The sequence below is a fragment of the Vulpes vulpes genome, chromosome 4 (assembly GCF_048418805.1).
Source record: "Vulpes vulpes isolate BD-2025 chromosome 4, VulVul3, whole genome shotgun sequence".
NCBI lineage: Eukaryota > Metazoa > Chordata > Mammalia > Carnivora > Canidae > Vulpes > Vulpes vulpes.
The window spans coordinates 64,894,722-64,909,209 of NC_132783.1; the positions used below are offsets into that span (position 1 = coordinate 64,894,722).

Sequence of the window (14,488 nt, forward strand, 5' to 3'; positions counted from 1 at the left end):
AAATCTCCCCTACCTGATTCCTGAAAGGAACATTAACCAATTCTGAGAATTTTAACCATTTTATTTCACATTCCTTACCTTCCAAGTATTTTCTATCATGATAAAATATACATAAAATTTACCATGTAAGCATTTTTAAGCATACAGTTCAATGGCATTAAGTACATTCACATTGTTGGTCAACCATCACCACTGTCCACCTCCAGGACATTTAATCTTTATGAAATTAAAACTGTGTCCCCACTGAATGATAACTCTTCACTTCCAGCCCCTAGTAACCACCATTCTACTTTCCATGTCTACGAATTTGACTATTCTGGGTGTCTCATATAAGTGGAATCATAGATTTGGCCTTTTGTGACCTGTTTCATTCAGTATCATGTCTTCAAAATTCATCCATGTTGTAGCATGGGGTCAGAAATCCAACCTTTTTAAAGGCTTTTTAAACCCTTTTTATTTATTTTTTTTAAACCCTTTTTAAAGGCTGAATACCATTCCATTATGTGTACATTTTGTTTATCTATTCAGCCGCTGATGGACACTTGGTTGCCCCCACCTATTGGCTGCTGTGAGTAGGCTGCTATGATCAGAGTGTACAAATATGCCTTTGAAGCTCTGCTTCCAATTCTTTTATGCCTTTATGTCTTTTATGCCAAACAGGAGAATGAGGTACACCTACTCGGGCATACGGTTTCCCAACTTTTTCATGTCGTGGCTTACATAGGGGATGTTTGTTTGCCCACCCAAGGTAACTGGAGGGGTCTAGAACCCAGACAGAGTCATGGAGGTGACTCATCCACGCTCCACTAAGGGGATGGGGGAGGATCCCCCTCACAGCACACTTTGGACACACCAGGCAGGAAGCTCTCTGCTCTGGACAGCTCAGCTCACCAGTTCTGACCCCATGTAGCAAGGGATGCCTGGTGTTTGGTCGCTAGAGGTGTGGCTGGAAGGATGAGATGTCCTAAAAGAGGCTCGCCGTCCTTTCTCTGCTCAGCCCCGTCCCACTTAGAGAACGCTGCTGTTTGCAGCTGCAGGATGAGAAACATTGGGCCTCCCAGCCTCTGGCTGCAGCTGCCTGGAACAGAAATGTACATGCTACTGGGGCTGCTACCCAAATTCTCAACAGCGCTAGAACTAGGCTGGGATGCTCAGGTGGAAGGGAGGCACGGGGTGGAGCTGGAGGACCATGTCAACGCCGGGACTGAGGCTGCCACTTGGAGGCAGCTCTGAGGGCCCCAGCGCCAGCAGAGCTGAGGAACCAGTCTGTGAGGAAGAATGAGACACAGCAGCAACACCCAGAGCCAAGTGGGGTGGCAGGGGTTGGGGGTGAGGCAAGCCCCTAGAGGGAGGGACAGGGAGACAATGAGAAGACAGTAGAGGGAAATGCCGCTCAAGACTTTCTTATGAGGCCCAGCTGACCGTTTCTGCATTTTGCTTTTGGGACAGTCACCACTGCTGTTACAACATGAATTTCTTCCCCTAGGGTGGCTGGGTGGGTTGTCGTGCCTGGACGAAGGTGCAGGAGGGTGGGACCTGCTGGAGCAAAGTGTAAGGCGAGGGTCAAAGCGGCACAGCAAGGCTGCAGCAAAGTGGCCACCAACACAGCTCGAAATGCTTCTTTTTTAAATAGTTTATTAATCTGTTTGGCCAAACAGGTAATGGAAACTGAGAATAATAATTTGCTATAAAGTTCAGGTCAGGAATGCCCCTTCCCCCTACGAAACGAAAGACTCCATGGTTACAGAGTGCACCATTGGGTTATGACAACATTTCAAAATAAGGTTTCCATTTCGTATGTAACAATGTAAACTTCAAAAATAGTAAACTCTAACCCCCCTGTGTCCCTCTTGACAGATCTATCACAGATAGAATTTTCTGGCAGATCTAAATTGTATAAGTAAACAGCCTGGTGCTTTAAAAGTTTCATAAAAAGGTGTACAGATTCAGTAGATAATTTTTCGATCGTGGTCATGGAGTAAAAGCAACCAGCAATTCACGTCCTGCGTAGTCTACCTTGTATGTGCATTGCACACTGCTAACCATGTTCTGTTACACTGGTCATCAGCTTGTCGTTTTGTACACATACACACACATATATAGTTTTGTTTCTAAAGATTTGTACATCGAAATGATAAGACGGCGCCAGTGACTTATAATGTCACCTCGCTTCACGTAGGTAAGGACAAAAATTCTGTAGAAGGCACTGTAATTTCTCTTGCACGATCTTACACACACGGAAGAGCAGGCCAGCGGGGGGCTCGGACTCCTCCTTCCCTTTCTGTAACCTGGCCGGGCCTGCCCTCCTCCACCTGCCACCCCAGGTTAGCCACGGTCGGTGGGCTCTGAAGTCCTCTTTGCTTTTCTACTTCACCTCTTTGCCTCCATCCCTCCATCCCTCCATCCACCCAAATTAACTTACAGTTATCTTTTGGTTCTTTGAAATCCCTTAAAATTAAGAGTACAGCTCTGGTATAAAACAAAATAGGACCTACCATAGCTGAAAAATAATCACAGTGTGCAATGTAATTTGCAGTTGCTAAGTTTCAAACCACTTGCCCCGCCTCTTGTCATCCCGAACAATCTACGCAAGGATAATTTTAACCGGCTTTACATTCCTTTCAAAAGGGCCCAGAGGCTCCTCTTTTCTCTTTCCTTTTGAATTGGTACCCTTAGGTGAAAGGTCTGATGTGGAAAAAGTGCAAGCAAATTGGACATGCCAATAAATACCGTATAACTTACCGCAGATTACCGGAACTGTACAGGTATGTACACACCGTTCCAAACTGAGGGTCCCCTGTCAGGACCAGACCTCCAGGTCCCTAACACGCGGGAGCGGGCGCCGCGGGGCTCTGCAGGAGCCGAGGTCAGCGGGCAAAGGAGGGGCGCGCTCTCCGGGCTTTGCTCTGAGCTCCCGAGCCCGGGTCTGCGCCGCCCTCCGCCGGCTCCTCCTTCTTCCTCACCTTGAGGCGGGTGAGCAGCTTGACCAACCAGACATCCCACTCCTCGGGCAAGAGCAGGAGGAGGAAGCCCAGGCCGATGATGATGATGGCGATGACCCGAACCCCGTTGAAGACGATCTTACTGGTGTAGTGATCCACCACTGCGGGAAAGAGGGAGGGGGCGGTCACCTGGCGGCGGGGCCAGGCGCCCGCGTCGCTGTGGTCTTCCTCCACCGCGGAATCCTCCTCGGGGTGGCTGCCTCTTAATTTTACAACACCTCTCTGGTGTGAAGCCTGGGGCTTTTTAAAAATATGTATTTATTTATTCATGGAAGACACACAGAGGCAGAAACACAGGCAGACGGAGAAGCAGGCTCCCTGCAGGGTCCTGATGCAGGACTCGATCCCAGGACCCCAGGACCACCACCTGAGCCAAAGGCAGATGCTCATCGACTGAGCCCCCACCCCGGGATCCCAAGCTTGGCACTTTCATTTCACTTCCCCAACTGACCAGGCACCTTAGTTCAGACATTGATTTGCATGAAAGACAAAACAAACAGGCAGTTGGAAATATATATATATATATATATATATATATATATATATATATATATATATAAAATAAACACAGACACATATGCCCCAATTTAATTTTGGCCACCTCTGGGTGGCAGGATGATATTTATTCATGAGACACACACAGAGAGAGAGAGAGAGAGACAGAGACCCAGCAGACGGAGAAGCAGGCTCCATGCAGGGAGCCTGACGTGGGACTCGATCCCAGGGCTCCAGGATCAGGCCCTGGGCTGAAGGTGGCGCTAAACCGCTGAGCCACCCGGGCTGCCCTGGGAGGCAGGACGATAAAAACATTATTGCTTTCTTGATATTTTTGTCACTTTTCACGTCTTCTACAATGACGTTTTATATTTATAATTTATTATTTTTTCTCTAAAAAATTTTTTTATTGGAGTTCAATTTGCCAACATATAGCATAACACCCAGTGCTCATCCTGTCAAGTGGCCCCCTCAGTGCCCGTCACCCAGTCACCCCACCCCCCGCCCACCTCCCCTTCCACTACCCCTTGTTCGTTTCCCAGAGTTAGGAGTCTCTCATGTTCTGTCATCCTCACTGATATTTTCACTCATTTTCTCTCCTTTCCCTTTATTCCCTTTCATTAATTTGTATATTCCCTAAATGAATGAGACCATATAATGTTTGTCTTTCTCCGATTGACTTATTTCACTCAGCATAATACCTTCCAGGTCCATCCATGTCGAAGCAAATGGTGGGTATTTGTCATTTCTAATGGCTGAGGAATATTCCATTGTATACATAGACCACATTTTCTTTATCCATCATCTGTCGATGGACACCGAGGATCCTTCCACAGTTTGGCTATAGTGGACATTGCTGCTATAAACATTGGGGTGTAGGTGTCCCGGCGTTTCACTGCATCTGTATCTTTGGGGTAAATCCCCAACAGTGCAATTGCTGGGTCGTAGGGCAAGTCTATTTTTAACTCTTTGAGGAACCTCCACACAGTTTTCCAGAGTGGCTGCCCCAGTTCACATTCCCAACCAACAGTGCAAGAGGGCTCCCCTTTCTCCACATCCTCTCCAACATTTGTGGTTTCCTGCCTTGTTAATTTTCACCATTCTCACTGGACATTCTTCAGAGAGTTGGAACAAATCATCTTAAGATTTGTGTGGAATCAGAAAAGACCCCGAATAGCCAGGGGAATCTTAAAAAAGGAAACCATAACTGGGGGCATCACTATTCCAGATTTCAGGTTGTACTACAAAGCTGTGGTCATCAAGACAGTGTGGTACTGGCACAAAAACAGACACATAGATCAATGGAACAGAATAGAGAATCCAGAAGTGGACCCTCAACTCTATGGTCAACTAATATTCGACAAAGCAGGAAAGACTATCCACTGGAAGAAAGACAGTCTCTTCAATAAATGGTGCTGGGAAAATTGGACATCCACATGCAGAAGAATGAAACTAGACCACTCTCTTGCACCAGACACAAAGATAAACTCAAAATGGATGAAAGATCTAAATATGAGACAGGAATCCATCAAAGTCCTAGAGGAGAACACAGGCAACACCCTTTCTGAACTTGGCCACAGCAGCTTCTTGCAAGATACATCCATGGAGGCAAGAGAAACAAAAGCAAAAATGAATTATTGGGACTTCATCAAGATAAAAAGCTTCTGCACAGCAAAGGATACAGTCAACAAAACCAAAAGACAACCTACACAATGGGAGAAGATATTTGCAAATGACATATCAGATAAAGGGCTAGTTTCCAAGATCTATAAAGAACTTATGAAACTCAACAGCAAAGAAACAAACAATCCAATCATGAAATGGGCAAAAGACATGAACAGAAATCTCACAGAGGAAGATATAGACATGGCCAACACGCACATGAGAAAATGCTCTGCATTTCATATATCGCCATCAGGGATATATTTATAATTTAAAAGCATTATTTCCCAATATATGCATATATATGGTTTGAGGACCAAACTCAACCTGGTTTTTGGAAACTAATAAAGATAAATTCTTGTTCCGACCCAGGGCATCATTAGCACGAGGCTCTAAAGCCACCTGGGTCATGACTATTAATGTTTATTAAAGGTCCACGGGGCACATGGCTCATGCCTTGACTCACACCAGGTGAGGCAACACATGAGAAGCAGGATTAATGTCAGTTAATAAAAATCCCCCTCAGCATTCTCTTCCTAGCTAAATGGTCAAAACCATTGGGGATCTTAAGGTTTTCATCTTTCCTTCTCTCTCTCTCTTTCTCTCTCTCTCTCTCTTTTTAATTTCCCTGTTTTCTTAATTAAGCCAGGCAAAACAAATTGGGAGCCTGCCTTCTGCAGAAAAGGCACCAACTGCTTTTCTTTTTCGATCATCTTGTGAAAGAGAGTTTGCTGAGTTGGAGTGTGCAGACTGTGCAAACCGCCTCGCTGGCCAGCTGTCCGCCAGCGTCTCCAGGGTGGGCCTCCTCCTGCAGCCCAGGATGTGGCCTGGCTCTGTTCTTCCCTGATGGTCCTCCACCTCCCTGGCCTCCCTAACCCCCCCTTCCTAACTCTCTCCTTGTCTACAGGATGGGCAGAGAAAGAGAAAGCGGGAAAAGTTAAACCTGAAAAAAATTGTTGTTAGCAGCCCTTTTGTGGAATTAAGTGCCTCTTTTAAATAAGTCAGGCAGAGAAAGACAAGTATCATATGATTTCACTTATATGTGGAATTGAAGAAACAAAACAGATGAATGTAGGGGAAGGGAAGGAAAAATAAGATAAAAACAGAGAAGGAGACAAACCATAAGAGACTTTCAAATCTAGGGAACAAACTGAGGGTGGCTGGAGAGGAAGTGGGGGGATGGGGTAACTGGGTGACGGGCATTAAAGAGGGCACATGATGGAATGAGCACTGGGTGTTGTATGCACCTGGTGAGTTGCTAAATTCTACCCCTGAAACTAATAATACACTATATGTTAACTAACTTGAATTTAAATAAAATCTACAAAAAATAATAAAAATCATAGCCTCAAAGAAAAAATAAAGTGCCTCTTTTATCTCACTGTTATTCAGAAATACTTTAATTTTTAAAAAGATTTTATTTATTTATTCATGAGAGACACAGAAAGAGAGAGGCAGAGACACAGGCAGAGAGAGAAGCAGGCTCCACGCAGGGAGCCTGACATGGGACTCAATTCCAAGACTCTGGGATCATGCCCTGCCCTGAAGGCAGATGCTCAACCACTGAGCCACCCAGGCGTCCCAAAATACTTGAATTTTTAATAATGACAGAACATTCTGTTAATTCAATGGATGCAGATAGTCAATTAGCAGGGCACGTGAGCTATACCAGAGAGTGGGAAAGCCACAAAATGACTCTGCTCTGGTAATGGCAGAGCCCTTTCCTTCTCTCCTCCAGTTGGGAACTGAATGTGATTCTTTTCTCTGACACATAATTAAACCTCTTATGTTGCAGGTGAGTAGTAAGAAGTGGTTCTGATCAATCTCTCAAACACCTGGCTGTGCGATACAAAGTGAGCATCCACCTGAGAGCTACCTGCCATATGCCTTCTTGCAATGAGATCGCTGTGGCCATAAAGCTGTAGTAAGGTATAGGGCATAGCTGATAAATTATTTTTCAGGAGGCAGCGGTGTCTGGAGCCTGGCAGATTGTACCACTTTTTACCAGCTCTTCAGGAGCTCCAGGGCTCTCAGAACTTTGAAATGTTGAGTGCCTTCACTTTTAGGGGAGACAAGCTAAGGCCCAGAGGAGTGATAAGTTGGGGGCAGAGCTGATGCTGGCCTGAGCACAGTGCCCTGATGCCCCGGGGCACTGAGGTACCCCTAGAAGAGTCCGGGGCCAGGGTGAGGCATACACAGAACATGTGGAACATGATGGGTGAGGAACCAATCACAGGAAAAGGCTTAGGAAATTGAGAGCTGTTTTGCCTATTGATGCCACATTGAATAAGATAAGCGTTTGCCATTCCTCGGAGGTGAATCCTCTAAAAACCTGGGAGTAGGAGGCTTCTGGAGATGGCTTTGGCGGAGGGGGCTGTGCCAGGCCAAGAGGGTGAGTGCTATGGAGAGAACTGATTCACACACCCTTCTCTGGCTAAGAGAGCAAGGCTACCAGGTGTGAGGAAAGGGCTCTGGGAAGAGAAGCCAAAATCAACACCAGAATAAGCCAGGAAAAGGAAGGAGGTGAGAGAGGCAGCTGACAAGTTTTTGGAAGAGCTGCCAAGTGAGTGCACTGAGGAGTCCCCAAGCAGAAACAAATAAAGGTCCTGAGTAACTGGCCAAAGGGCTCCCGCTCTTCTGGGAAGTGGAGAATAATTTTTATGCTTCTTCAGTTTGCAAACGCTACCCCTGTCACACCCTGAGCCCATTTTCTCCCCTGGAAAGTCACTAATAAAATCAAACTTTTTTCTTGCTCTCTAATTTTCCTTATGTAGTCCTAGCATTAATGACATTCATCTCTGGTTCCTGCACTACTTAGAACTGAGATGGCTTTAGACCGTCCGTACCTTGGGGTGATAAGTGAAAAGCAACGCATTCTGGAGAAATGCCATTGATTTAACATACCCCGACATTCTACCTAAGTGCTACCTTCCGACACAGAAGGCCAAATGTGCTTTCCACATCAGGCACGGCAAGAGTGCGAGTGAGTATGTGTATCTGCAAGCCCCGGCACAGGTTTGTGAGTGTGTGTGTGTGTGTGTGTGTGTGTGTGTGTGTGTGTGTGTTTGGGAGCAGAGAGAGAGGAGGCTATACGGGCTTACCTGCATTCACAGGGACACTGAAAACAATTCCAACAGACATCAGAGTGGGATACGTAACAGCAATTCCAAAATTTAATACAATATTGAATGCTGAAATAAAGAACAGAAAAGGGGGATTATTCGTTACTGGCCCTGGATTTGGCATCCTCTCTGCTCTGTCCCTCCCCAGCTTCTCAGGGGAGGCTGGGGTTACTACTATTGCCCTTTGCTCTGATGCAAGGAGCCTGGGCAGCGATTAGGGACAAATATCCAGATTAATCAGCTTTCCGCTCTTCCTTGAGCTTTGAAGAAGGGACATGAAATTCGGACAAGGCTGTCAGTGAGAAGGCACTGGAAAAGAGGACGGGGACCATCTGACTCATCCTACTAACACTGTGCTTTTCTCTGCTGCTGGCAGTGATGCTGGGACGAGGATGGACAGGTGTTTTGGGTTCTGCATTTTGAGATGGAAGGTGGGGGAGGCACCCCTGACTCCCTTCCCTGCCTGGACCAGCCTTCTGCAAGTCATGGTGGTGATATCGTCATGATAACTGATAAAATTTACTGAACACTGACTTGCACTGTACAGAACATTTTACTCGCACTCTTAAAGACAATGTTCTAAGAATTCTGTGCGCATTAATTTGCCAGCTCCCTCCGGGCCCTGTAAGGACTGTTTGTCATCAATAGGTCACACACAGTACTATTCAGAGCGGCAGTGACCATCGCTACCACTGCCATGCCTGTGGTTCTGGAATTAGAATCCAGGGTTATCATTACAAAGGTTTTACTTGGAGAGACTACTTTTGAGAAACGCTGGGAAGTTAAGGATAACAATGGAACACCTCTCTTCTCCAGGGCCTGGGTTTCCAGATGTCCCTGGAGCTGCCCAGGTCCTGCTCATCAGCCATGGCTTCTGATGGGGGGGGGATTCTTTTTTTTAATATTTTATTTATTTATTAATAAGAGACACAGGGAGAGAGGCAGAGACACAGGCAGAGGGAGAAGCAGCCTCCATGCAGGGAGCCTGACATGGGACTTGATCCCAGGACCCCAGGATCATGCCCTGAGCCACCCAGGCGTCCCTGACAGAGGGATTCTGAGTGGGGGTGAGGGAGATTCTGATGGAAGGGGGATTCTGTTGGGGGGATGTGGCAAGGGGATTTTGGCAGGGAGGATTGCCACTTACTCAATAAGAGGACTGAAAACCCACAAAGATTTCCCCATGGAATGTCATCGAAAGAGCTCCAGTATTCCACTTTGGTAAAGTAGAGGATGACAGGAATACAGGTGATGAAGAGGATGTTAAACACACCCAGAATGGACAAGAATAAGGCGGCTTCTCCGAACTTAGCACTGCCTAGGAGGAGCTTGAACAGAACCTGCGGGAGAAAGCAGAGGAGGTGCAGATGAAGGCTTGCCTCAGAAGCCACCTTGCCATGGGGGAAGGGCATGCACCTGAGGCTGGGCTGCAGCACAGGGATGCAGGCCAGTGACAGGTAAGTGCCACCTCGCTGGGCCTTCAGGGGAAGGGTGGTGGGGTCGGCCATACCCGCACTTGTACAAACATCTACATCTCAGCAGCACCTACAAGGGAGAGTTATGGATCTCTGGCCTCATTGAGGGCATCTTCAGGAGTCACGGCTTTCATACTAGGCTTCATTTGTCTGTGTCTGTGTTGTATTCATGACACCACACCCCAGCTTCAGAGTGTCTGAAGATGGGGAAGCCACAGAAATTAGGAATAGCGGCTGCATGACACATCCCTCTTAGGGATCCCTGACTTCATACTATATAGCTTGCCCCTAGTGAAAAGAGCTTTGGCTGCAAAGACCATTTCTATACATCGAAGGTAGAGGGATAATCACACTCATAGCTGTCTCTGCTCCATCCCACTCCTCTGTTCCGGAAACAGCAGGGGTTTTAGTGGAATGCTCCCCCTTTGATTTCTTGCACCTGTTTGTATCTGTACATATTTCAGGTCTGTGAGGCCCAGAGGGAGAGGGACAGACATGCCTGGAGTGGCCGGGAAGCTGGGATAGTTCGTGTTCAGCAAACTATCCACAACCGGGGAACTGATTTGACTCCAACCTGAGTTTCTGCATTGCTGTGCCCTCCTCCTTTGCCTGCCTCTTCCTTTTTCAGCCACTTCAAAAATCTTTCAGGTATTTCTGGGCATTTGTGCAAGAAGCATAAAAAGAGAAGTAAATTACTTCCAGCCTTCCACCCACTGGCCCCTCTGGATAAAGATGGGGCAGTGGAGGAAATGGGAAATGGGAGCCGAAATCAGAAGTACTGGTGTTCACCATGGATTGCATTTCCATACGCTCCCTGCTTCCCATCAGCAGGCAGCTAACTGAGTACAGCAGAGTGTGGCCTGATCATATTTTCTCCATTTGAATCATGGCTTTGAAGTCTCAGCGTGGTGCGGGGCTATAACTTCTTCTTGGTGAGACGTGTCCCGGTGCAGGGAGATGGCTCGTGCGCATCTCTCTGTGGGCAGTGAGGGCGGGGAGCTGATGATGGGTGGGAAGGCACAGTCATTTCTCATCCCCAAACCACAAAATGTGTTACACATACAGCTGGAAAAAAGTGCCTTTTCTTCTAACGCTCTAACACTCTACCGCACCTAATTTCCTCTGTCCTACTGTCTGGATCCATGAGGGGCTGTAAGTCTCAAAGCTAAAACCTCATTCATCATTGAATCATCCAGGTCAGATTCCCAACTTGGAGACCAGAGAAAATTTGCATTCTTCACTAAGGATGTAAAAGAAGGAGAGAGGAAGAAAGGGAAAGAAGGGAGAGCAGCTGGTGCCACGATGCGGTAGGGGAGCAGGGGGTGGTGATCCAGGATGGGGTCATCCAGAGCTGCAGTTGGGACATGCCTTCCAGGGTTTCCCAATATTTTGTCAAACATATGTTATAATCTCTGTGTCACAGTAGTTGGGCTTTTATTTATTCAGCCTACGGGCAATGCTTAAAGTGCATACAGACCCATGCTGGGTACTGGTAGCTGCAAAAACCATGTGATAGAAGATTTCAAAGACAAGGCTGCACCAGATATTTAAATCTTTGTGTCAGACCTGGTGGGAAGTCATTTCCCCAAACATTGAGCCAGCCCCCCAGGTGCCCCGATCCTTCTCCAGTCCTTGCCAAACACGGAAGCCACTACACTAAAATCTGATGCTACCCATCCACTCTCCCACCTATTTCATCCCCAATGCCGTAAAGAGATGGCCACTGCTGGAAAGGTCTAGAGAGCCAAAGCCAAGAGCAGGTGCACGCCTCATCACGGCAAATCTGTCTGCATGCTGAAAACAGCTGCTCATCTGAAAGCACGGGTGCCATCAAAGATGCCCCAAATGTAATGGGCCACCCCAGAGAGCTTATTCTGCATGCACTTACCTTGTAGAGGGCAGACATGGATGCAGAGCCCACCACCAGTGCTATGCCAATGACAGAGTGGCTGTGGAAGCCATCTGCATAGGTCATCATCACGATCCCAGCAATGGCGAGGATGGCAGCCACAATCTGCACAGAAGGGGGAGAAACCAGTGGTGAGGGAGGTGGTGAGGAATCTGACGGGCCACCTTAGGGCCAACGAGATCGACGCTCTCGGAAGAGGTCAGTGATACAAGGGAAGAGTGGCTTCTCCTTTCCAGTTCTCTGGAGAACAAACCAAATTTCTGTTCTTGCTGAGTAAAGCTTAGCGTGATCGAACCACCTGGAACAGTTGGCGGTGAGAAGATGTGCTGTGGCTCAGCATCATGTGGTGGTTCCACATGGTCTCTGTGGTTCTTGGAAGCTGCGGAGGAGGTGGTCATAATGCCAACAGCAGGGGGATCTGGCCCTGACACGGTTTGATAGACCAAGCCTGGGAATGACCCTGGTTCCTGCCCAACCTTCTGAAAGCACCTCATGTGATCTTGCTCTTGGGTACTTTGTATCTCAACAGAGAGGGCACAGATCTTGGCTGCACTTAACAGGCCAGCAGTAGGGTCTTCTGAGGGAGTGAGTGTCACATGCCAAAGGGCTACGGTGTCTTAACCCTGGGGGTACTGTTCCTTTTCTTAGCTGTGGCAGAGCCATCCTCCCATGGCCCCCCCCCCTTTAATCCTGTTATTGTCCAGATACAGACTTCTCATGATGAATGGATGCTCCTGGGAGATGTACACATTCCTGCTGCTGTGCAAAGTAAAACTGTCCGATTACACAGGATGCTAACTACTTGGGATAATGTTTTGCAAAGGAGAAATGCTCAGAGAATACATCCACGTTCTAACCTCAGGTGGTCACGGAGCTGTGTCACTGTTGCTGGTGCGAAGTGAGGAGGGGGTGCTGTAGGCAGAACGCAGGAAAGCCAGGACATGTGTTTCCACTACTGGATTCACCGAGAGCTTTATCTCTCTTAATAGATCATTCAGAATTGACCTCTGCTTCCTGTAACAATCTCAAAGAGCCACCATTTACTAATTGGTCACATTTTCTCACTTGATCCTCAAAATAGGTAGACACTATCATTCATTTCATTTTGTAAACACGAAAATGTTGGCCCAGAGATGTTATGTCACTTGCCCAAAGTCACAGAGCTGGTATGTGGCTGAGCAGGGGATGTAGAATTTCAGGTCTGTCTGATGGCAAAGTCAGCGTTTATATATATAAAAACAGGAAAGTATGATTCACATGATACGCCGCCACCAACCATACTCTGAGGTTTGAATTGAGGTTTCCTTTGTGGCTTAACCATAACATTTTCAGGTTAGCGAAAGGCCATGTGGTTGAGTCTCACACAGTGGATTACATACTTCTAGTATATTCCTCGTGCAATATTTTCATGTAGTGATAAATGTGCCCATGTAACACAGAGGCTCTGGAGGGAGCAGCTGATGGTCATTTACTAGAGGAGTGCCAGGCCAGGGGTCTGTCTACTTGTTCTTTTTGGTTTCGTAACTCACTGGTTAGAGGCCGCATTCTGCATCACACACTGATTATGTTTCATATTCAAATGCTACCTGTACTGGGTACAACTGTTTGTGAAGAGAAAGAAACAGAGATAGTAAGGCAATAACTATTTTTTTCTTCCTTCCAGGAGAAGAAAGGGGCAAGTGACAAAGGAGGTTGGGAAAGAGGTGGCTTCTGAGGACACACATAATGCAAAGATGCTGCTTGAGACGGGTCAACCCGGCTAGGCAAAGGAGGTCCACATGGAGAAAAAAAATTGAAAAAAGAAGGAGGGAAGAATATACCTGAATTTCAGATGATTTGGTGCCTCTCCAGGAACTTGAATCTTTGGACTCAAGTTGGGGCTGAAGTTTCAAGAAAATGAAGGAACCCAGGGGTTTATTTTCCCCGCAGGACTTACAAGGCTGGTCTCTAGCCTCTTTATCTATCTTCTCTACTGATTCAATAATAAAGGGCTACAAGCTCCCCCCAGCCCGCCCCCGCCTGGGGTTGTGCTGTGACGCAGGGGGCTGCAGGGGTAAGAGGCAGAGCTGTCCAGTCCTCCTTGAGGAGCCCAGGCCCCCAGAGTTCACTGTGACAGGTGGCACCAGGGGACTGTGGTAGTCCTGCTCACACCTCCAGTTCTCCTCTTGGGAGTCCCTGCTACCTAGGTCATAGGATCAGCCTGCTCCATCGTGGGGCACCCATTCTCCAGGGACCAGCAGCCCTGAGCCTGGGGTTCACCCAAAGTGCTAGAGACATTAAGCCTTAATGCCCCTGACAGCAGAGCAGAGCTGTATGGGTTTGGGGGGCATCAAGTCTGACATTCCTCTCAAGATCCCAGTGCTATCATTACAAACGACACGCACACTGTACATTTATATCATAATGTATTGGGGTTTCTTGGTTTACACCCGGAAATGTTTGCTGCCTATTTCCTGGACTACCATGGCCCTCCAGGAAGGCCAGTCTTGCCCGTCCTGGTTTCGCACGCCCCTCCATCTTCTAGATCAGGGTGTCTCTGGGGGAGAATGCTGAGTTTCAGGAGAAAATTAAGAAAAGTTAAGCAACTGAATTTCCCCCTGCCTCTCCCTTCTCCCACCTTTCCCCACCCCCTCTACATATCTCATTGACCTGTCTCAAAGCAGGGACTCGGGGTTTCAGACCGATGGGCAACACTGGCCCTGGGACCCAGAAGGGCGAGAGCCACTGTGTCTACTTCTGTTGCAGGCGAAGAAGTGTAGGCACAGGAGACACCAAGGCCAGCGTGGTGGCCTCACCTCGCATGGCGAACCCACCGGAGCCTGC

The 14,488-nt window shown here is 47.5% G+C and overlaps 1 protein-coding gene across 5 annotated transcripts in view; it reads right to left on the reverse strand.

The window, feature by feature from the left end:
* Nucleotides 1-14,488, reverse strand: part of SLC35F3 (solute carrier family 35 member F3) — a 442,027-nt gene that overhangs the window by 51,869 nt on the left and 375,670 nt on the right. For 3 of the 5 annotated variants that reach the window (XM_026008706.2, XM_072755951.1, XM_026008708.2), the window contains 4 exons: nucleotides 11,645-11,770; nucleotides 9,429-9,621; nucleotides 8,261-8,350; nucleotides 1,619-3,103 (listed from right to left, as the gene is read on the reverse strand). In XM_026008706.2, the coding sequence (XP_025864491.1) occupies nucleotides 2,868-3,103; nucleotides 8,261-8,350; nucleotides 9,429-9,621; nucleotides 11,645-11,770 (645 nt within the window). In that variant the 3' untranslated portion in view covers nucleotides 1,619-2,867. Of the gene's footprint in view, nucleotides 1-1,618; nucleotides 3,104-8,260; nucleotides 8,351-9,428; nucleotides 9,622-11,644; nucleotides 11,771-14,488 lie in introns of those variants that run through there. The other 2 variants (XM_072755953.1, XM_072755952.1) reach the window with 1 other exon arrangement.